Source organism: Populus alba, chromosome 12 (assembly GCF_005239225.2).
Source record: "Populus alba chromosome 12, ASM523922v2, whole genome shotgun sequence".
NCBI lineage: Eukaryota > Viridiplantae > Streptophyta > Magnoliopsida > Malpighiales > Salicaceae > Populus > Populus alba.
The window spans coordinates 11482827-11505674 of record NC_133295.1 but is presented as its reverse complement, the minus strand read 5'-3'; the positions used below and the strand labels follow the sequence as shown (position 1 = coordinate 11505674).

At 34.6% G+C, this 22848-nt stretch overlaps 3 protein-coding genes across 5 annotated transcripts; 1 reads left to right on the top strand and 2 right to left on the bottom strand.

Moving 5' to 3' along the window:
- Nucleotides 1–258: 258 nt before the first annotated feature.
- On the top strand, nt 259–6970 carry LOC118044733 (transcription factor GTE10). 2 transcript variants are annotated; one of them, XM_035053178.2, is made up of 10 exons: nt 259–2376; nt 2482–2530; nt 2623–2781; nt 5056–5123; nt 5236–5305; nt 5408–5488; nt 5562–5677; nt 5779–5845; nt 5935–6065; nt 6145–6970. In XM_035053178.2, the coding sequence occupies exons 1-10, from the start codon at nt 1030–1032 to the stop codon at nt 6442–6444; spliced, it is 2388 nt and encodes a 795-aa protein (XP_034909069.1). In that variant the 5' UTR covers nt 259–1029; the 3' UTR covers nt 6445–6970. The 2 variants fall into 2 exon arrangements, with proteins under 2 accessions (XP_034909069.1, XP_034909067.1); XM_035053176.2 differs by having other exon boundaries at nt 260–2376; nt 5050–5123.
- Nucleotides 6971–7651: 681 nt separating this feature from the next.
- Nucleotides 7652–11783, bottom strand: LOC118044734 (uncharacterized). 2 transcript variants are annotated; one of them, XM_035053179.2, is made up of 8 exons: nt 11094–11781; nt 10007–10174; nt 9700–9798; nt 9449–9550; nt 9235–9336; nt 8813–8950; nt 8395–8715; nt 7652–8193 (listed from the first exon to the last, which is right to left on the bottom strand). In XM_035053179.2, exons 1-8 carry the CDS (start codon nt 11559–11561, stop codon nt 7903–7905), a joined length of 1689 nt encoding a protein of 562 aa, XP_034909070.1. In that variant the 5' UTR covers nt 11562–11781; the 3' UTR covers nt 7652–7902. The 2 variants fall into 2 exon arrangements, with proteins under 2 accessions (XP_034909070.1, XP_034909071.1); XM_035053180.2 differs by lacking the exon at nt 9700–9798 and having other exon boundaries at nt 11094–11783.
- Nucleotides 11784–14400: 2617 nt separating this feature from the next.
- On the bottom strand, nt 14401–17624 carry LOC118044736 (glyceraldehyde-3-phosphate dehydrogenase 2, cytosolic). Its single transcript, XM_035053182.2, has 12 exons — nt 17489–17624; nt 17340–17363; nt 17146–17246; nt 16949–17064; nt 16755–16854; nt 15954–16100; nt 15814–15874; nt 15600–15697; nt 15352–15494; nt 15083–15166; nt 14866–14955; nt 14401–14699 (listed from the first exon to the last, which is right to left on the bottom strand). Exons 1-12 carry the CDS (start codon nt 17490–17492, stop codon nt 14651–14653), a joined length of 1017 nt encoding a protein of 338 aa, XP_034909073.1. The 5' UTR covers nt 17493–17624; the 3' UTR covers nt 14401–14650.
- Between the last annotated feature and the right edge of the window lie 5224 nt (nt 17625–22848).

Genomic DNA, 22848 nt, shown 5'->3' with positions numbered 1-22848 from the left:
CGGAGAGCGTGTTTTGTCCTTAATCTTGATAAAGTAGAGTCTAGAAGCTCTATTTGTAAAAAATCCAACACGATCTACGCAGAATGGCAGAGAGTAAATCAGAGCCGTTAGATCCCGAACTTGACGGTGGTATAAGAAATCATTAGCCTTTAGCCATCAGATCTAACCCAGTGGATAACTAAACGGTGAGGATTGTTTTAACAGCGGCGGACAAATAAGGCTGAACTGGGCCTTTAAAAAGAGGACCAAACTATCCCAAGAAATATCACACTTATTCAAGCTCTCTCTCTTCTTCTCTCCTCTCTCTCTCTCTCTCTCTCTCTCTCTATCGCGAAGAGAAATGATTTTCTCTCTCTAGGGTTTGTTGGAATCAAAGGCGAAAGCGGGAGATCCAGGTTTTGAGTGGTTTGATTAATAAGCCTTGATTACTCTCTCTCTCTAGGGTTTATGTTTTGTATTCAGTCACATTGTGTTCGTGTCGGTTGGTTTATTTCTAGCTTCGATTTCGATCTATCTAGGGTTTCCGATTCTCGAGGGGTTTTTAGCTCAAAGGAGGTTGTTAGGGTTCTTTTGAGCACGTATTTTGTTTTGTTAAACAAATAAAGCTTTTTAATTTCTGAAAATTCTGTTTTTGTTTGAATTTCGGAGCGATAGAGAGAGAGAGAGAGGGGTAATAAGATTGGGGTTTTAGTGTTTTTTCCTATAAATAAATCAGATCAGTGTTGGTTTAGAGATCGTTTATTCAAGATTTGCTTCAGATGAATTTGGGTTTAAAGACGTGCAATTGGTATATAATCTTATGATGATCTGATATTGCTGCTCACAGATAAAGGAGGACTATCGTAGTGGAAGTTCTGAAACTTTTGCGAGAAAAGGACATTAACAAGAGTAAATATTTATTTATTTATTAAACTGGATTCGTTGAAGTTTAAAGAATTTGAATAAACGTGTATGGTAAAATTGAAGAGGGAAAATAAGAAGTTAAATAGCTGAAGTTGATGATATGTGCAGTTATTGGAAGTTAATCTTATGGCACCTACTGTTCCTATAGAGTTTATTGGACAGAAGGAATTGAAAACGTGCTGGCTTTCACAACCAATGGGGAAATCAAGGAAGTTCTCTAAAGGGCACTCCTCTGGATTTGTTGCAGATTACCGGCATGCTGCTGAGACCATGGCTGAATCAGAAGGGTTTGGGAGCTCTGGACGTGTTGACACCGAGATGACAGCATCAGAAGGTTCCTTTGCTCCCAAGAGGAAGTGCATTAGTTTGAATGTGGACGGGTCTGATACATTTGGTGTACCTTCACAAATCCTGTCATTGTCTAAGATGTCAAGACCGGAGAGGAAGGACTTGGAAATTAGGTTGAAAAATGAACTTGAACAAGTCAGAATCCTCCAGAGGAAAGTGGCTTCTTTGAGTTCAAATACAGTTCTGTTATCGCCCTCTAGTGATACTCGGAGTTGTAGTGATGGCCAAAAGAGGCTTCCTCTAGAAGGCGTCCATAGGTCATTTGAAGTATCAGCTCCCAAGAGTAAGAAACGGGTTCCTCCGGGTCGAAATGGGGCTCGCTCAAAAAAGGGTACATCAGGGCGTTTTGAGCCAGTGAAGTCAGGTGCTCCACTTGGTATAACTAATGCTATGTTGATGAAACAGTGTGAGGCGTTACTAAATCGTTTGATGGTACATCAGTTTGGTTGGATTTTCAATACTCCTGTTGATGTGGTGAAAATGAACATACCGGACTACTTTACTATCATTAAACACCCAATGGATTTGGGTACAGTGAAGAGCAGGATTATTTCTGGTGAATATTCAAGTCCATTGGGATTTGCTGCAGATGTGCGACTTACTTTCGCAAATGCAATGAAGTATAACCCCCCTGGAAATGATTTCCATTTCATGGCCGTGACCCTTAGTAAATATTTTGAAGTTAGATGGAAAGTTATTGAGAAGAAGATTCCTGTTATCGCTGATGTAGAACCAGTGCCATCAAGAGCTGGTGTGCGTATGGAAATGGAAACAACTGCTCATATAGAAAAGGAAACCACTACTGATACTCCACCTTTGAAAAAGAAAAAAATTACACCGAGTGACAATAAGGTCAAACCAGAGCCCATCAGGAAAGTCATGACCAATGAGGAGAGGCAGAAGTTGAGCTTGGAGTTGGAGGCATTGCTCGCTGAATTGCCTGAAAACATTATTGAATTCCTAAAAGAGCATAGTGGAAATGCTGGCCAGACTGGCGAGGATGAGATTGAGATTGATATTGATGCTCTCGGTGATGATATATTGTTGAACTTACGGAAACTCTTAGATAACTATTTACTGGAGAAACAGAAAAACCAATCAAAAGCTGAACCATGTGAAATGGAGGTACCCCTATTTCTCTCATATGTTTGTTTGCATTTGTTGTGATGTGTTCTTTATCCTGGAAATGTTGAATAAAAGTCTGATGAGCAGTTGCTTTTATTGATTCAGATTATTAACGAGTCTGGGATTAGCAATTCATCATTGCAACCATGCAAAGGTACTTTCTTTTACTCTAATTTTGTGCATTTTCACTGCATTATGCATGGTTATTTTGTTGCCAGTTGAATACTTATACATCATGTTTATTAGGCAATGATACCGCTGAAGAAGATATAGATATTGTTGGTGGGAATGATCCTCCTATTTCAAGCTACCCTCCAGTAAAGATAGAAAAAGAGGCGGCTCATAAAAACAGTAAATGTAGCAGTCGAAGTAGCTCCAATAGTGAATCGGGCTCATCTTCAAATGGTAAGTGTTTTGTAAACCTTTTCATCGCCACTTCTTTTTCTTTGGACACTTGTTTATATATATATATATTGTTTTCTTCTTTTTCTTTGGACACTTGTTTATACATATATTGTTTTCCAATATTTGGAGTACTCATAAGCAATTTTGCTGTTTATGCATACTTGATTTCTAGATTTATATGAAGAAATTAATTATAGACATTAGTCATTCAAAATTTAGAAACACACATTAAGATGTTTTTCCATATGCTGAATGTGGACTTCTGGTGTAATTTTAAAATGCAAACCTTTGTGAACTTTTGATGGAGTTCTGTTTGGATGCCATGTTGCCATTGGACCTTGTTTGATACGAATGTGGACTTCTGGTGTAACTTTAAAATGCACACCTTTGTGAACTTTGATGGAGTTCTGTTTGAATGTCATGCTGCCATTGCACCTTGTTTGACACTTAATTCCACTCTGATGTTTTTCTTAAGGTGTAATTTGATTCTGGTTCCTTTCTGTTAGCCAAACCACTCGAGAGTTGTATAGCATATTTGGTAACTCATAAAGCTACAACAGATGTCTCACAGTATATTCCTGGATAGTGAAATATTTGAAGGCAGCTATAAGATTTCATTTCACCTGGTGTCCTGTCAATAGCTTCTTAGAATATCATGCCAATTAAAACTCTGGCATTACTTCAACTTGCTTTTTGGTGGATGCAAAGATTCTGTGGAGAATGATTTTCTTCCCTGTTTTCAGCCAGGATCTGCCCTCAGCTGTTTTGAGTAAATGTGTTTTAGAATGCTTGCTTTTATTGTTGGTATTGAGTTATATTTTTTTGTCACGAACTTATATTTGACCCTTGAGTTCAGTCCGGCTATGGTATTAGGTATACGTGTTCAATGTTTCTCTGAAAGTAGAAGATGCAAGTCTGATTTGTCTACACTTTGGCATGGATATGTAGTGGAGCATGGTATTGAAACACTATGGATATTTGAATCTAACAAGTGCTGTTCTTTTTTGATGTGATTTAAGAGTGGAAAAAGGCTGCCATGTACTGTAGTGCCATCAAAACATACAAAGCCACGGTTTTTCCCAATTCATGATCATTTTTATTGGCCAAATTTATGTGCAATATCATATGTGCATGCATAGTGGCATTTGCCCTTCATGTTTCTGATATAGGTTGTTGGACAGTTGCTCTGTTAAGAACCATTGTTCAAACAGTTAAATGCAATGGGCTAAGTGTGAGCTTATAATTTGTAGCTGGTAAATTACTACTCAGTGTTTTGCTTATAACAGAAAAAGTTTATAATACATAGAAGTGAAGAAAAATCACATTGGGGAATAAGACATCATACATGACAAAGAATACAAAAATAGATCAGGACAAAGAAATCATAAAATCTTCTTGAAATTCACACAGAAGAAGTGCGGGCTCGTTGGACTTTGCTTAGAGCCCAGTGCGCAGTTGTTCTGATGGATTTTGAATTTCCTGAATGTTATGATCAGGAAAGGGCCATTGCAGGTGTTTTTGTCATCAAGACGGGAAGATGAATGCAAAAGATGTCCTTTTAGCTTAGAACTGTTGTGGGTTATGCATCAAGTGATTGGAATAAATTTCTTTTCACCCAGTTGTTGTCTTGGTTGAGTAGCATCCTACAACATGTCATTCTGTGTCCATGACATGTGAATGTCATAACATGATGGGGTTTTTGACACAATAAATCAGAAGTTGAGCAAAGAAACCTTTTTCTCATGATTTTTATATTTACACATTCAGTTTCTAAGATTTTATCGTTTTGGGTGTGGAAGTTAGAGCCTTAAAACCTATCTTTCATTTATTTTCCATGCCTTGAATAGCTAATTGATATGAGAGATGAGAGTGGGACATGTGCCCCACATAGTTCCTCTCCCAATTATTTAACTCAAGTCATAGGTTTTGCCCCATGGCTGGAATAGGAAATCGGAAGTTCTCTGTCTGGTTTGTGCTCTGTTTTGGCTTTGGAATTAGTGTGTTGCCTTGATGATGTTGTTTATTTACCAAGTTCGTGTATAATAACAATAAGAATGTGTGGTTTGGCTAACTTTACCCCCTAGTAATTGCTAATTTGGTGGTGGTTAATTTCCTTCTCTCTCTTTTTTTCCTTTTAAATTCCATGGCTGCTGCTCCTTTTTCCTTTTAAAGTCTATAGATGAAAAAGGTTATATATGTAAATTGAGCTGTGAAAGCCTTCGTAGTTAATTTAATGATCCCTTTTTACTCATGTGATTCTTTTTTCAGATTCAGATTCTGGCAGTGAATCTGGTAGTGAATCTGATGCAGTTAAAGCGTCCGGTCCCATTAATGCTACTGAGGTATGCATGCATAATTGATCAGCTTAAGTCAGAGAATTGTATGAATTTAAGTGCTGTGCCTTTTCTTTTAGATGTAACATTGATTTTTGTCTTGTATTTCTTCTGATTATAGGAAAAAATGGAAGCCGGAGAAAATGTAGTCCAAAAGAGAAGTCATCTTGGTGATCCAGCTGTGAGAAATCGTGAGTTTTTAGGTTTTATTTCATATTATGCATGCTATAGGGTTCTTAGAGTTTGTTTTGGCCAAATTTAATCTGAAATCCTGCTTGCCATGCTTTGTTCAGAATCTGTTGACGGGTTGGCCCAAGTTGAGCTGGATACTGAGGGTAAGCCAGTTGCAGCCGAGGCAGATGGCCACCAAGAGGGTAAGCATACTCATTAAGAAGACTCCTGTTACATGTGGGATTTCATCTCACTCATCATGCTGTAATGTTATAGGGGAGAGTGCACCACCTGAGAGGCAAGTCTCTCCTGAAAAGCTCTATCGTGCAGCTTTGTTGAGGAACCGTTTTGCTGACACCATACTTAAAGCTCGAGAAAAGGCGCTTGATAAGGTTGGCCTTTTATAAACTTTCATGCTATTAATTGCCATAATTGTACATGCTTCTGTTTTGTTTATGGGCGTGTACCATTCACTCCGTGATATGGAATTCAGGGTGAAAAGCGTGATCCTGAGAAATTGCGGAAGGAGAAGGAGGAATTTGAAAGAAGGCAAAAGGAAGGTTTGGAATTGCAGCCACTCAACAATAAATTGAGTCCTGTGATGTTATTTTACTGGAGCAATGATTTATCTTTTAATCTGTTATATCAGAAAAAGCTCGGTTGCAGGCAGAAGCTAAGGCTGCTGAAGAGGCTCGAAGGAAAGCTGAAGCTGAAGCTGCCGCTGAAGCCAAAAGGCAGAGGGAACTGGAAAGGGAAGCTGCACGTCAGGCATTGATACAGGTAAGGCTAATACATCCATGCAAAACCAGCTCCAATGCTTCTTTTAGAATACGACCAAGCATTTTCTTGTTCTCTGCAGATGGAAAAGACTGTTGATATCAACGAGAACTGTCGGTTTATGGAAGACTTGGAAATGCTTAGGATTGCCCATCATGATGAACAGCTTCCAAGTTTCATAGAGGAAACAAGCCCTGATCATTCTCAAAATGGGCTAGGTAGTTTCAAGCTTCAGGGTAGTTTCAAGCTTCAGGGTAGTAATCCACTGGAGCAACTAGGATTATACATGAAGGAAGATGACGAAGACGAAGAGGAAGTAGCTGAACCACCCTCTAGTGTTCCAGATCTAACAAAAGATGTTGAGGAGGGAGAAATTGATTGATTAGGTTCTTGCTTTGTGTGCCAGTCAAGAATTTTACAAAATTGTGGTTCGAAGAGTTATGGGCATGCATAATCGTCCGCCCCCCTCTGCAATATAGCAGACAAGCACAGACCTATGACGGATTGAGTCTCAACTCTCCATTGGTGGTAAACCAGCTGAGAAGAGCAAGCCTCGGACTATAAGGAGGGAAACACCAGCAAATGGTAATATTGGGTTTTTGTTTTCCTGGCCTCCATCTTATTCTTGGTCAGGAGGGCGGCTTAAAAAGCTCGTAAACACCAATTTGTTGTCCGCTAGAATATGGTGACTTCTCCATTGCCAGAGAAAGAGGTGCTTGGGGTTGGGGTTTTGTTTATTATAGGTTTTTTTTTTTTTTCTTTTGTAAAAAGGAAATTATAGTTTTGTATGGGTTAGTGCGCTCTTTGGGTCACATTAAGAAGGTTTAGGGAGGAGGAAATGTAACGTAGGAGTTGTAATATTTATAGTTAAAAGAAAGCTGAGGCAATTGGAAATGGCATTCACTTCACTTTCTTTTTTATTTGCATAGTTTGATACCCCAGGGACTGGAAGGTATCAGTTTCTGCATTCTATATTAAAAAAGATCACTCGCTACCCTTTTGAGGAGAATTGGGGGATGATAGGGTGGGATCTTGTGCTCTGTTTGTGACTTCTTGTGATGAAATGTTGTTGTTCCTGCAATGATTTGTTTTGCATGATTAAACTACTCTCCCTGCGTGGAGGCCGACCCTGTAAATAGCAGTTTTGGATGATTTAGTTTTTACCAGATTTGTGGGCTGTGTTATGTGGCGGGCTAGATTGTTTTTTCATCACTAAAAAAGGACAAAAAGACGCCTGTGCAATGCAAGTGTTTGGGAGAAAAAAAATAGAAGATACCTGCAAAAAATTAACAAATAAGAAGAAAGAAAATAATTCTGGTTGTTTTTGAAAATTCATAGAATATTATATTAAAATCTAACTGCTACTGATAAAAATGATCGCTGGTAAAATTATAAGCTTAAAAAAAAGTAATCAAATCAAGCAAACATATAAAAATAAAGCTTTAGACTAAAGTCTCAAACTTACAATCTATTAAATCCTAGACATAAGTTGAATTAAAAAGCTTAATTCTTAATTAATTTAATATTGATTAGACAAAGTATATCCAATAAAAAACATAGAAAACTAGTCGGGTTATCAGCATGCGTGATTTAAACTAAAATTGATGTGTAATAGAACTAAAATTATCTGGCTGCATATTCGGTGCCATCTGATAAGATTTCCCTGTGCAGGAGATTCAAACGATATTTTTACAAGGACATTGTAACAAGGATTTAGGACGAAAAGATGAAGGTCAACAGCTATCTTAAGAAGATTTGTAGATCTAAATGTCTATACAAAGAGTTCTATGTGATTTAGAGTTGGCGAAAATGAACTTCAAGAATAAATTGAAGATCACAGCTAGAAAAACATCTGGTTACAGAGCAGGAGACCACCTGAATGAATTCTCTGTTGTTGCTTCCATCTTTCACAGAGAAAATCTTCATCACTTGCACGCTTCAGATACTCGTCAACATCAAACTGTGACCTTGTTCTTCCGGACAAAATTTGGTTTTTGTAGCTTTCAAGTTCTCCAAATTTAGTCCATTCAAGTTCGTTAATATTTGTTGAATGGCCATCTGCAAGTCCTGGGCTCCAGCTTCCACGGCTACTGATGGAGTGCATGCTTAAATCTTCAACAGGCGTTGCTTCCTGAGTGCGAATTGACATGCAATTCATTTACCCACACAGGGTAACAAAAAATAGTAATGATAGATTCATATAATGCATGTCAGATGAAAAGGGAACAAGAAACATAGTGTGGATTTGCTAAGCAAGATAATCTAGGAATGGGTAAGCTAATTCTTCCAAGGTCTTAGATCTACTTGAAAAGAAAAATAGGCCATAGATTACCTGGACAGCATCCCATAAATTACTTTTTGGAGTTGATGGTAGCTCCTTATTTTTTATGGATAGAGGAGAAGCATCATTAGAAGTTTCCCATTGTAACCAGGGCAGAGCAACCCCATCCATTTCTACAGGTCGAGACTTGGATATCACTGGGCTTCGAAAAGTATCTGTCTTTGTTATTCCTCCCAAGGTTGAGCTTGTATCACTCCTCTCCCCATCCAAAGATGAAATATCTGTATCTTCAACATTTAAAATGAAGTCCTCAAAGTATTTCTCTGCCTCTTCAGTCAATCGTTTAGACATCCTACTTTTGTCATTACTCCTCTGAACACCGCAAATAGAAATCTTCATAAACAAATTTTCCCAAGAACAATATGCACATGTCAAACTGTGTATGAGCACGGAAGAGAGGACTAAGTACCTTTCGGGCTCGTGATGGCTTTTCTACCACAGTGTTCTTCGGATCAGAAAGCAATTCTTTCACAATCTTCGAGATATCTCTACCACGTTGCTCCTCCAACAGTAGTTTTGCTAATAGGTCTTGTTTACGCTTCTCGGACTGTTAATACAACATCCGTATATGAACAGGTCATCTTGAAACACCAGTTGAAATAGCAACTTAACCAGTTCTCTAACAAGTCTTTCTAACATGTGTCAAAAAGGTAACTTGGAAGTAATCAAGGTTTCATTCCTCAATCAATAATAAGTTCCAAGAAAGCCAAATGAAAGAAGACAGGTGAGAAGACACTCTTTTGCTTGCTGGCAATACTAGCAATCAAATTAAGAATATTATGCCATGGGATAAACTAACAAAAACAGAAAGATTGTAACTAGCGTTCTTACCTGTTCTGATTTTGCTGCATGATTCCTTCTGATAGTGGAACCAGCCTGAAAAACATTGGACTTTCCAGATTGCAGGCGGTCTGCATTTGTTCCCCCCCTAGACTGCATCAATTTCAAGGAACCAGATAAGTATCAGACAAACCAAAACAAGGATGCACATGTAATATATAATATAGACAATTAAATCAAGTTCAAGAGATACACAAATACCGACATGTTCAAGCTCCATCTTGATCTCATCAACTGCATGCCTAAGTTCTTTTCTCATTGCTTCATACAGCCCACTATTCATATCCTCACCGGTGGGATGCTCTGCCTAAAAGGTGAAAAGAATGGCCAATAAGTGACTGATTTCAAGAGAAGAGGACACCTACTCATACAGAAAAACACACACAGAGATAGAGAGGGAGGGACACTGAAACAGCACCCATTGCACGGTTATCATTTCCAAAAATCATATCCAACCTTCTTTTGTGCATAAACTGTCCTTATCGTTCTCTCAAACCCGTTTTTATTGGAAGAAGCATCCTTTCCTTCATCATCAGTTAGGCTTGATGAATGGCTCTGAAAGGACAAAGTTTAATCCAGTCTTGCAACAACTCATTATGAAAAGGTTGTGAAAGAATATTAAAACAACAGCAAATGTGTACATGTGCATGTGAATGTGACAGACCAGGCAATGTACCAGATTGTCAGCCTATCAGATATAAAACAGGATTCAACAACATACAGAAGAAATGGTAAACATAGCTTGCATAGATACAAGGCTTACCGAGTAGCCATCATGATACTTTAAATCTTTCTGGCTAAGAGACCTTCTCAGTCCAGGTCTATGATTTGAAGGCAGTGTCTTATTTGATGAAGGGACCTGGCTGTTTCCATTACTGTGACGCCTCGAATTAGCATGATTTCTTGAATTCTGAGAATGATCTAGATCACTCTGACATTGCCAAGAAAATAATGTAGAAATATTAGAAAATAAAGTCATTGACTAATTTGTGCCTGAATCATTTTCCAAGTATAGAAGCTAATATATATTCACTGATTTGTGCATCAATCTCAGAAGAATTACATTTTCTCACGCTTTGAACATATGACACTCCAAGTAAGGGCATTAATTAACTCTTAAATGTGGAGTTTGGTAAGCAACCATAAATAATAAACGAAAATTAAGAAATCCTACACAGTAAAAGAACAAACATGGATAAAATTTATTCGTTTAATTACCCCTTCTATAGAAGCCTGACGAAAGAATCCAATTCTCATATAGTCATTTACTGCAGCAAACAAGATCTGAAAGCATCTCATTTATTTTTTTTATTTTCAAAAATAATTTTTTAAAAAAATCATTTATTTCTTTTAAATTAATTTTTTTTTATGTTTTTATATTATTTTAATGTGTTAATGTTAAAAATAAATTTTAAAAAATAAAAAAATAAAAAATATTATTTCTATATAATTTTAAATAAAAAATACTTTACAAAACATTCTTATAATTATCAGCTCTTTCCATAATTAAAACCTCTGTAAGTAACGATAAGTAACAATGGAACTAAAAATATCCAGGATTATTCATAAGAAATAATATTTAAAATTCCAAAAATTTTAGAGCGATCTCATCATGGGCTCCACTGCAGAGGCTTTGTTAGTGAGAAAGTACAAAAGTGATCATGAATGCTATTTCCAATCCATATTTAGCAATTCACTACTTTCTTGTCATGATTATTAAACAGCAAAGGTAAATCCCACATCCATCCCCACATTCAAAAAGCTAACTATCTTTTCACTAAAAAGGAGCAATTTACTATTCAGAAATTAATAACAATAATTAAAAAAAATCCATAATTTTTTATTTTTACCTCAGAATCACTAATGTGATATCTAACCACAGAAACAGAACGTCTTCTCCTCGAATTATTACCGTCCGAGTTCCCCTTCGCACCACCACTGTAACTCTTACTGTTACTATTACTTTCACTGCCTTGCCTAGACACAGACCTCCCTCTCCTTTGGGACCCACTCACAACTCTCTCCCCACCGCTGACGTCAGCACTTCTAAAACCCGAAGACCTCCCTCGATCACATGAACTGAACAACTGAATAGCGAGATCATCAAGACTCATATCCGGGACTCCCGATCCTCTCTCCGTGTTCACGAACCTCCCTCTCGACGGCACCGGAGCATCGTCGGAGAAGTTGGATGGAATCGGTCGGGAGAACCGGCTGAGACTCCTTGACCGCCGGTGAGAAGAGGCAGACGGCCTGTCGTTCTTGTCGTTGCCGATTGGTGCTCTCTTTGTCGTGGATTTGAACGCCGAGGTTGCCATTTTTTTAATCCCACGGAGAAAGTTAAAAATCACTTTAGGTTTGACCAGAAGAAAATTACTATGTTTGGCATTTCGGAGAGGATAATGCGAGTAAAATCACGAGGAGGGGATGATGGCAGAGGGCGGAGCTGTAGAGAGAGAGAGAGAGAGAGAGAGAGAGAGATAGAGAGTGAGGGGTTCAGCTGGTGGTATTGGCGGAGAGATCGAAAATTTTGAAGAAATTTGAAAATTTCCGGATGTTAAAAACTATGTTAGGTATGATTGGTTTGGGCAAGGGTAGTGTGGTAATTTAGTATTGTGTTTTAAACTTGGAATTTGACACTCATAAATTTGCTGGTATATATAAGGAATTTGGTTTTTAGAAAGAATTATTTTGCTCGCAGTATATTTGGTAGCTACACTTCTCTTTTCTATTTTTTCTCATGGATATGAAATATGAAAAATTTTATGATACTTATTATTATTAGATATTTATAATATAGAAAATAGATGAATATATATATAAAAAAAAATCAAAGAGAGAAAATTAAAAAGATAATTGATATGATTCTTTTTTTTTCTCTATTTATCTTACATGCAGTAATTATATAATAGTTATAATCCTGTTTGTTTTCACATTTTAAAAGTATTTTTTAAAAAAATTATTTTATTTTTTTATTTTTTTTGTATTTTCAGATTATTTTAATGTGCCGGTATCAAAAATAATTTTTAAAAAGAAAATTGATGCATTTATGAGTGAAGAGTATTTTGAAAAGTAACTTTAATTTAATATTTTTTGGTGTTTTCAGATCATTTTGATACGCTGATATTAAAAATAAATTTTTAAAAAAATATTATTTTGATGCATTTTTGAATGAAAAACACTTTGAAAAGCAACTGTAACCACACTTCCAAACAATAATGCTCGTGACTTGAAGATTAGCAAAAAAAAATTTCTTTTAAATATATATCATAAATTATGATTGAGAATAAAAGCTTCTAAATTTTATTTTACAAAAGCTTTTGAAGTATTTTTATTTATAAATAAAGAAAAGCTTCTATGCTCATTGCTCAAGGGTAAAAATAAATAATATATATTCTTTCTTAAATCTATCTTTTTAAACCGTGAATGTTAAAGCTATTATAATGTTAAATATATTTTAAATTGTTATTTTTATTTATAATATAATTAAAAAAAATCTCGAGAAACGAATTTATAAACACTAAAAAAAAACAATTTCTAGAGTTGGAGGAGACTTATATGCACCACCTAAAAGCAACAACTTCCTTATATACTGACGTTTGTAACACACGTGTTACTCACAAGAAATTTTGATGTGCTACGCTGTGTATTCTATCTGCCAGCCTAAGAAAATCTTTTTTTTTTTTTTTTTTAATTATTGGCGTGTTTGTTACATGCATTTGACACACAAAAAAATTCATGTGAAATTGTTTCAAGTCGTGTTGGTATCACATGCGTAATTAGTTAAATTATATTGGTTTGTAAATTATTTTTTTAATTATAATAGTTTAGAAGAAAAAAAAAACATTTGCTATTGTTGGAAAAAGCTCTTCCATTTATGGATAAAATCTTGAATTATTTACTGTTGTCTGAATTATGATCGACAATAAAAGCTTGTAAATTTTTATTCTACAAAAAGCGTAGAAGAATGTTTTTTTTTTTTTTTTTTTTTTTTATGAATAAAGAAAAGATTCCATGTTCATTGCTAAGGGGTAGAAATGTCCAAAAACAGTTGTGTCAGTAAAAGACATTGCAACATCATACTGTTCTGTATATTATTATTAATTTATCGTTTTATTATGATCCATTCACTATAATAAACAATTCCACGGAAATAGCGTACCAGTTCAGGGGTTGAGAAATTTGGTCCGTGTTGACAACCTTAGGACTATTGTTCTTTTAAAATATATTCAAATATTTAAAGTAACTATTATTTTTTAAAATATATTAAAATATTTATTATTATATTAAAACAATAAAAAAATAACCTTTTTTTAAAAAAAATCACTCTCTCTCCTATAAAAACACAGTCCCGAGCTGGGGTGTTGATGGATGTCTCCGTGTCAAGCTCCCCCGGGCCTCCAAATGCCAGGCGCTCTGCCACGTCCAGCTCTAGTTTATGCGGTGGCCAACACACACCTTGTCTGAAGGGGACGTTTCAACTTTCCATGGCCACGCCCCATGTGAAACAGACACACAATATCCCTTGTCTCCAATCACTTCGAAATAAAATACCATTGAGTAATTAGCTTTAGTTTTAGATTTGTTCTCCACCAATTATGAATTTAAAAATTTATACCAGTGTTAATTTTAAAATCTATAAAATTAATTAAAATATATAAAAATCAATCTAAATATTCAGCTTAATAAAAATAAAATAAATCACCAATAATGAAAGGTCAATCACCAATATGTTTAAAATTATAACAATGATGTAAAATGTATTTTTGTTTAAAAATATATTAAAATAAAAACATTTTATTTTTTTAAAATTATTTTTAAAATCAACATGTTTATTTCAAAAAAAATCAAAATTTAATGAAATTTAGACCCTTAATTTTAAAATAAAATTATTTTTATTTTTTTAAAATTATTTTTAAAATCAACATTTTTATTTAAAAAAGAAATCAAAATTTAATGAAATTTAGACCCTTAATTTAAAAACCGACCGTATTAAGCTACCCCGTCCATCATCAGACTTTGCTTTGTCATCGCCACATCTTACCAGGCACGATACTCGCAGCAAAAACTGTGTTTTAGCGGGCCACAAGGCCAAATCTAACCTCTGGATTACTCAATTTAAGCGCAAAAGGAGTCAACAAGGGCAATACAGGAGGGTGGCAGAAACACCTTAATCGCAATAATAGAAAGGCAAAAATATTTAAAATCCGGTTGCGATGAATTTAAAGTTCCTCGGGGTACAACGGAGAAGCCAAACCTAAAAACTAACAGAATCTTGCTGACATTACAAAGCTCATAGCATTGCTGTCTTGAAACAATTTTATTCAACTCTTAACATGACACAAAACCAACACCACACCCAGGCAGGCATGGGGAAGTGCCTGCGGCAGCTCCATCATTTGCGACTTCATTTAGAAACAGATGCAATGTAGGTGATCAAGTCAACCACGCGAGTGCTGCAAAATTATCAAGAGAGAGATGCATGACATCGCGGTTATTAATGCTCAACTAAAGCAAAGAAGAAAGACGCAACTCAAGCAGTTAACCCCCCTTCTCCAATCAAAAGAATGAACATCCAGTAACTGTATAGCTGGGTAATGAAAGAAATATTATGGCAATTACCTGTAGCCCCACTCGTTGTCATACCACGCAACGAGCTTCACATAGTTATCGTTCAGAGCAATTCCAGCTTTGGCATCAAAGATACTTGATCTGTAAACATCAAACCAATTGGTCAAATTCCACAAGCATCCTCCATAACACACAACACTAGCACATCAACTTCATCTTAGCTAGGAAATAAAAGGTCTGAATGTCTGGGATTTACATCCATTCTTACCGGTTATCGCCAATGAAGTCTGTTGAAACCAAATCTTCATCGGTGTACCCTAAGATTCCCTTCATCTTTCCCTCGGACTCCTCCCTGTTGAAAAGATGAACAAAGTTAAATCTGGAAGAAGATATCAAGAATAAAATATTGGAAAGTTTGAACAGTTTGATTTAACACCATAAATCCCCAAAGCTTGTGTAGGCACACGATTAACCTATATCATACATTACAAAATAGTTTCTCCTATATGTTCTGGATTAAATCTTAATAGAACTCACTTGATTGCAGCTTTAATATCTTCGTATGAAGCTCCCTTCTCAAGTCTCACTGTGAGGTCCACGACAGAGACATCAACGGTGGGAACACGGAAAGCCATTCCTGTCAGCTTGCCATTTAAAGCAGGTAGCACCTTCCCCACGGCCTGAAATGAGGAGGGAAATTGTATATAGTTAACACAAAGGAGAGTGAAGCCTTCAGAGTCAGCAGCTGAACAACAAACTTGTGTAGAACTCCATATGGTCCTTACCTTTGCAGCTCCTGTGCTGCTAGGAATGATGTTGAATGAAGCAGCTCTTCCACCTCTCCAGTCCTTTGAAGAGGGCCCATCAACAGTTTTCTGGGTAGCTGGATCAGTGTCATGAAGAAGAATTGTAAGAATAATGTGCATACATCCATTACTCACTAGATGGTTTTTTTTTTTTTTTCCAAAAAAAGACAAGAAAAAAGAGGAAGAGCCATACCAGTAATAGAGTGAACAGTGGTCATAAGTCCCTCAATGATGCCAAATCTGTCATGAATGACCTGCAATTTTAATGAGTCAGTTATAGGGCTCCCATAATTTACATAACATGTTCAATGACCAAGTAGGCGATTCCCAGACCTTAGCAAGGGGAGCAAGGCAGTTGGTAGTGCAACTAGCATTGGATACAATGTTAAGATCCGGTGTGTAACTCTTCTCATTAACACCCATAACAAACATAGGAGCATCCTTGCTTGGGGCTGAGATGATGACTTTCTTAGCTCCACCCTGTTAAACAAAATTAACCCACTTACATATAAGACAATTAAACATCACTGCATAGTCAAATTATTTTTTCTTGGTGTTTCTAGATCATTTTGATGTGCTGATGTCAAAATTAAATTTTAAAAACTGAAAAAACTTTATTATGATGCATTTCCAAGCAAAAAAACACTTTGAAAAGCAACCTCTACCACAACTCCAAACACCACCTAAATTGTGAAGCCACCATGCAACCAAAAACTCAAAAAATAACTAGCACAATTACACAGCTGATTAGCACGATATCAACCATGGAGGCATTTAGAACCAATGCAAACTCAATTGCAAATAAAAAACTATAATCAGTAAGAAAAGTGACTCCAGCCGTGACAAGTACAATAGGCACAAAAATGCATGATTAACAAAAAAGCGGTCACTTCTTACACTCATCATCATCATCTAAACCTACCTAAAAGGGCACTTCTGAGCTTATTTAGTAAGATATTCATATGCATCAAATCTAGGAACCACAAGACTGATACACCAGCACCAACTCGAATCCAAAACACAAAAACTAATCAAAGTAAAACCATAATAAACCAAAACACAGAAACCATGAAAAATACATCCCATCAAGTATAAGAAAAGGGCACAAAAAAATTAAAGAGTTGAGAAATATACCTTCAAGTGAGCAGCAGCCTTATCCTTATCAGTGAAAACTCCAGTCGACTCCACTATATAATCAGCTCCGGTCTCACCCCATGGGATCTCCTCTGGGTTCCTACAAATTTTAAAAAGACCATATCAACTTTACCAATTAAAATTATTGACTAGAATATCAACAGGAAAAGGAAAGGAGAAGAAGACAAGCATACCTGACACCAAAAACAGCAACAGACTTCTCTCCGAAGAGAAGTGTCTTGGAATCCTTAACCTTAAGCTCATGATGTTTCCATTGACCATGAACTGTATCATACTTAAACATATATGTCTACAAGCAGCAAGAATACATCAGATCCAGAAATACGAACACACAAAATCAGACACGAGAAGAAGAAAAACAGAGTGGTACCATGTAATCGGTGGTAATGAAGGGATCGTTGACAGCAACAAGTTCAACATCATCTCTCTGTAAAGCTACTCTAGCTACCAACCTTCCAATTCTTCCAAATCCTGAATTTTTCATTTATATCAGATCAGATCAGATCATATCAAAACATAATCTAATCAAATCAGATCAAGTTAAGTTAATAACAGATTTATTACCGTTGATTCCAATCTTGATCTTTCCTGAACATCAACAAAAGGAACAAAAAAAAGAAAATGAAAATCAGATCTGAAGGTCATCGTAGAAAAAAGGTAGCAAATTTTATAAAAATACAACGATGGAACGGCAGAAACACAGGATCACTTACCCATGATTCTAGAGATATCGAGACACGCTGAGAGACAGTATGAGAGTAGTAGTCAGTGAGGAGATACAAGTGATGTAGTGGGCGATAGGAGCGAGGATCCATTGCAAGTATAAAAAGAGAGCCGCGCGGTGACTATTGACTAAAATCATCTGTGATCCCTTGAGTTTTGGGATTCATTCAACTCAATATCTATGTTTTATTTTTGTTAAATTAGTTCCTCCAAGGAGAGTTGGCCACCTTTTAGGCTTTTACATTCCAAGTGCACGGGAATAAATTGAAAGAGATTTTATATTACTTTCTATCGTAGTTTTAAAAACCTCATATTAGAATGATGGAATGGGAATAAAAGATAAAAAAAAGCCAAAAAAAACCTTTCATTAATCAAACTTGATATTAAATGGTAAAAATAAATAAATAAAATTATATTAAATGATATAATTAAAAAAAACAAATTTTTTATTAATAGCATGGACTAGACATCCAACCTCACCTTAAATCACATGTGTTAACCATTATGTCATTACACGGATTTATTAACTAACCAATTAAAATAATACATTAACCTAATCATCTATAAATATAAATGAAAAAGATTAGTCGCTTAACATTGATCCAATCCATGACCTTATCTTGAACTAAAATTATAGTTGCGACATGAGTATATTAACTAAACAATTAAAATAATATCAACTTTTTTACTATTATCAATTTCATGTATAATTTTAAAATTCAGCTGATCCGGGATTGGAACCGGATTGGGTTAAAGAAAAAATAGAGAGAAAAAAAACTCAGTGTGACTCGACAACTCAATTGACCTGGTTGCAACCTGTTGATTTTTTTTACTAAAATAATGTTGTTTTGATTTAAAAAAAACTGACCCGAGCGACTCGATAAAAACCTGATGACCCGGTAGAACCCGAAACCTTGGCCTTGGATCAAGCCGGCCACCGGGTCTAAAATCTATAATCTCATGTCGTTTAATTGTTTTAGTAACTATTTAGCTAGAAGAATTAAATTGAATTTAAATTTAACGCTAAGGGTTCAAATTGAAAAAACAAATGAAGTATGTGGATTCATTTGACCAAATTATAAAATGGGAAGATGATTTTGGTCAAACTCTCATGAGATCCATGTCTTTAATGGGTCATGCTGATCTTGTTTTTATACACGGTTAGATTTGATTTGTTAGGTATAGTGTGACGTTGAGGTTAATCTTAGCCGTTGATCTGTGTGAAGATAACGTGATCTTCAAAGCGGCTGTTGTCGAAAACGAAAAGTCAAGTGGTACAGAAGTGGTGTCATATTTCCAAGGGAACGACTTTTGTTTACGTCCATTAAGAAAAAGTTGAGGGGTGATTGGTGGCCACGTCACTATTTGTGGACTATATCATGGGCCGCGTCAATTTTTGACGGGCACGAGAATCTATGTGGATGATATGTGGACCGCCTGATTTCTTTCAGCTTTACACTCTACAGCAATGTACGGTGAAGGCCCATAACGTCATGGACTTAGGCGGGCTTCGGGTCGATCCATGGCCTGGTGAGGCAGTATGATCGACGGTGTGTGCTAGCAAACCTGGACTCGTAAAATCTTTCCTTGACTTTTTTCCCCATGATTTATGACGTGGTGTTTATTAACTTATTAATTTATCAAAAGAAATTTTATGCACACAGAATTATCGCCAAAAGTTTATAATTATATATAATGTTTTTTTATAAATAAAGTCAAGTTATTATTATAAATTAAGATAATATTTGATTATATATAGCTGTTGTTTTACAAAGTGTTTTTTAGTTGAAAATATATTAAAATAATATATTTTTTTATTTTTAAAAATTTATTTTTAATATTAATATAAAAAAAATTAAAAAAAAAAAACACTTACTGCCACGTAAACAAAATACTTTAGAAAAGTGATTCACGTACTCCAAGTGATATTGGTGTAAATCAATTTGTACATTAATATTGTCAACAAATGGAAGGAAAAATAAAATAAAAGAAGAAGAGTAAACTATCTTACCAAGCTACCGTATTGGTCTAGTGATTAAGAATATTATTATATTCCTTACGAAGATAAGAACATAAATTTAATCTATATAAAATGTATTTATTAAAAAAAATAGTTACAAATCCTAAAACGAAACTAGTCTAATTTTTTTTTTTAAATATAAGAATATTCAAGTAAGAATAAAAAAAAATCTTATCTCGTGGCTGAGCATTCAATTTAAGCCATCTTGAAAAAACAATAATAAATGTTAATTAAAAAAAACCCTATTTTTCTTAACCATCAGTCATGTTTTCTCTTCTAAAAAACAAAACGCCAATCGCAATAGTTTCAAAACCGATCATCAGCACTTTTTAAATCCCATCACTTGGACATTATTTGTGAAGCACGCATAAGAATTTTTTTTCCCGATGCTGATGATAGTATTTTGATCAAATGCTCTCATACTCTGAAAACTAAAATTATGTGAATTAAATGTGTTAATATAGTAATATTATGGAGGGCATTAATCCGGAAAAGTCTCCACAATAACATTACGGAGGGCATTTGGTATATAGATTTTTGGAATCTCGAGGATTCAATTAGTGTTCACGAAGATCGGGTTTTATTATGTTTATATTTTATTTATTATTTATTAAAAAAAAATTCTAAACATTTGTATCATCTTCATTAAATTTTGAGTATCCATTGCATGGATATTATTTATTATTTCTAGGTTCCTTTGTCTTTTACTCTTTCATAATTTATGTCATGATTTTTTAGATTTTTTATTTCACCTTTTAATATTAGATTTGTAGGAAGTTAGTATTTTTTTTGGCTTGATGAAAGTTGGTATTCTTATTTTTTTAAAACTTTTATTTTTATGGAGTTATCTCAATATCATATCTGGAGTTATGGATTCAGTAGATTCAATAGGGTTGAATCAAACTTTTTTTTTCATTGTTTTTTATATAATTTTTTTCTTCAATTTATTCCTTTAATATCGAATTAGTTTGATAATTAAATTTTTTAATTTTATTCGGTTTATTTTTCATGGGATTATTCCAATCCCATAACAAACTCAAGTCAATTTCTTTTTTGTTTTTGTTTAGTTGAATTATTTTTTTTTAGTTTCGCTATTCAATATTTTACTTGCCGGGAATTGATTCATTCAATCATTGTTGGGTTTTTTTTATTTGTTATTAATTTTTTTTATAATAATATTATTAAATTAATTGAGTTTATTAAACATATTAATTTTAAAAAACCTAACAAATATCGATGAATATCTTTTATATGTTGAAAAACATATAAGCCGGCCTACGACAAAAAGCAAACAACCTATCTAATATATATTGACTCTATACCTGGACCACAATCTAATCATAGTTTTGAAGTCATCCAAGCATATAACTTAAATAAATTAAAATGATGGCCGAATTAGTCGAATAAATTAAAATGAAATTGTTTTATTATTTTAAAAGATTCAAAACAATATTATTTAGATATATTTTTTTAAAAAAATTAAATTAAATTTTAATCAAATTGCAAATTAACCCTTCCAAATCAACGAAGTAAATTTTAAATTGATTTTTTATAATTATGCCAAATAGTCGTAGGCTGGTGCTCGACATTGTAAGTTTATGGACGCGCTATCACGCCCCCCCTCCCCTCTAATTTATGCTTCCTCATCAACAAAAACACAAACGAATATCGCTTTTCACATTTTCAATTTAAATAAAACACACTGGGATAGCGATATATAGAAACATGTGAACCAAGCAAATCAAACAGATACATCTATGTTTGTTTTTTTGGAAAATAGTTTTTAAAAAAATTATTTTCCAAGTGTTTGTTTGTCAAAAAGTTGGTCAACGGAAAACACTTTCCAATCAATTTCAGTCAAAAAAAAAAATTAACTTGATTTTTAAAAAAGTGTTTTCCCTTAATCGGTCTTTACTCTTTATAGCCATTTTGATTTTGGTTCTTGTTTGGCGACACTTCTCTTCTGTCATTACCATCAAAAACAACATATTTTCTCCGAGATGAATAGTTCTCCGTGGCATGGAGGCTGATAAAAAGGACTGCCATGTGATCGTGGGTTGGCTAGACGCCACCACCACTAGCCACCTACAGTGTTTTGGTTTTTCATTTTGTTTCTGACTTGAATTCTTAGCTCAAGTAGGCAAGAGCATTTTAGATTGTTTGATGTTAACAGTAAACCTTGTCCCGTTTGATTGTTATTTATGACACATCACTTATCTTAAAAACCAAATTTCAGTCTTTGAATGTTATTATTCTGATTATAATTTGATTTATTCTGACATTATTAAATGCCACAAAATCACATGCATTGTTTTATTGGACAATTGTTTTGGTGATATACAAACATGTGGTCTGTTCTTTACTTCTTTTATTTTAATTTTTTATTTTATTTCTAGAGAAAATATTGTTAGGATGTTGTCATTGATAAGCAACAATATCTGCAGCCTACTCTAAAAGAACGATGTCATTGTTAAAAGACTACAATGATAGGTATTTATCATCAAACAAAATGGTACAAGTACAACCCATGTATTGTTACCATTAGTGCCATAATTTATGGTTAAGTTGTCTCACCATTTATGCTTATAAATAGAGTCATAAGTTAGAAAGCAAAATAAAAAAAAAAAGAGCGTGCAAAGCCAAAGATGTGAGGAGTATAGAAGATAGTGAGTTGCCAATGACAGCAAGCAGTGGTTGCTATTTCAGGACTGCAAAGAGAGAAAACAGTGAGGTTGAGAGTTATAAAGAGTGGATAATTTTTTCATCTCTATTATTGTAAATCTTGTTTTTTTTCTATATAATCAAATAGTTTTTTTCATAGATATAGGTAATTTATCAAATTATATTAACTATTATGTTATCGGTCAGAATTCCCAGCAAGTATACACCTAAATAATTAAATGCTAAAACTAGAGCCACCCAGTTGGAACACCTCATATGGTCCAAAGCACTGAAGAAACATACTCGCAGTACACATGCTTGGATTTTTTTTTTAAAAAGCCAGCCTACTTGAAGCGAGGGATCAACACGAGGAGAAGGAATCACATAAAACTTTGCATATGCCGATTGATTGTGTTCCATTGAAATTTAATTAGCTGAGTCTCTGTGTTAATATTACTAATCAAGTTCATTTATTACATATTGATGATACAATAAATAAATAAAATAAAAAAATCAGTGCCCACACCGAGGCTGCATATGCATGGATGTGCACTGCCTCATTCATCTCAGGTGTTTTTACACGAGTATTTTTCTTGGTATTATTTTTTGTGATGCCTGCACACTATAATGAAAATATTATTTTACACTGTAACAAGAAATTAGTGTAAA

Excerpts from the sequence above, each read along its gene's own strand:
- LOC118044733 (XM_035053176.2), top strand. The coding sequence starts at position 1,030 with ATGGCACCTACTGTTCCTATAGAGTTTATTGGACAGAAGGAATTGAAA. Across the intron at positions 2,531-2,622 it reads ATCATTGCAACCATGCAAAG|GCAATGATACCGCTGAAGAA; the intron begins GTACTTTCTTTT and ends CATGTTTATTAG. Across the intron at positions 5,124-5,235 it reads GTCCCATTAATGCTACTGAG|GAAAAAATGGAAGCCGGAGA; the intron begins GTATGCATGCAT and ends TTCTGATTATAG.
- LOC118044734 (XM_035053179.2), bottom strand. The coding sequence starts at position 11,561 with ATGGCAACCTCGGCGTTCAAATCCACGACAAAGAGAGCACCAATCGGC. Across the intron at positions 10,175-11,093 it reads ATCACATTAGTGATTCTGAG|AGTGATCTAGATCATTCTCA; the intron begins GTAAAAATAAAA and ends TGGCAATGTCAG. Across the intron at positions 8,716-8,812 it reads AGCCATCACGAGCCCGAAAG|AGGAGTAATGACAAAAGTAG; the intron begins GTACTTAGTCCT and ends TGCGGTGTTCAG.
- LOC118044736 (XM_035053182.2), bottom strand. Across the intron at positions 17,247-17,339 it reads GATCAAGATTGGAATCAACG|GATTTGGAAGAATTGGAAGG; the intron begins GTAATAAATCTG and ends TGAAAAATTCAG. Across the intron at positions 17,065-17,145 it reads TCATTACCACCGATTACATG|ACATATATGTTTAAGTATGA; the intron begins GTACCACTCTGT and ends TGCTGCTTGTAG.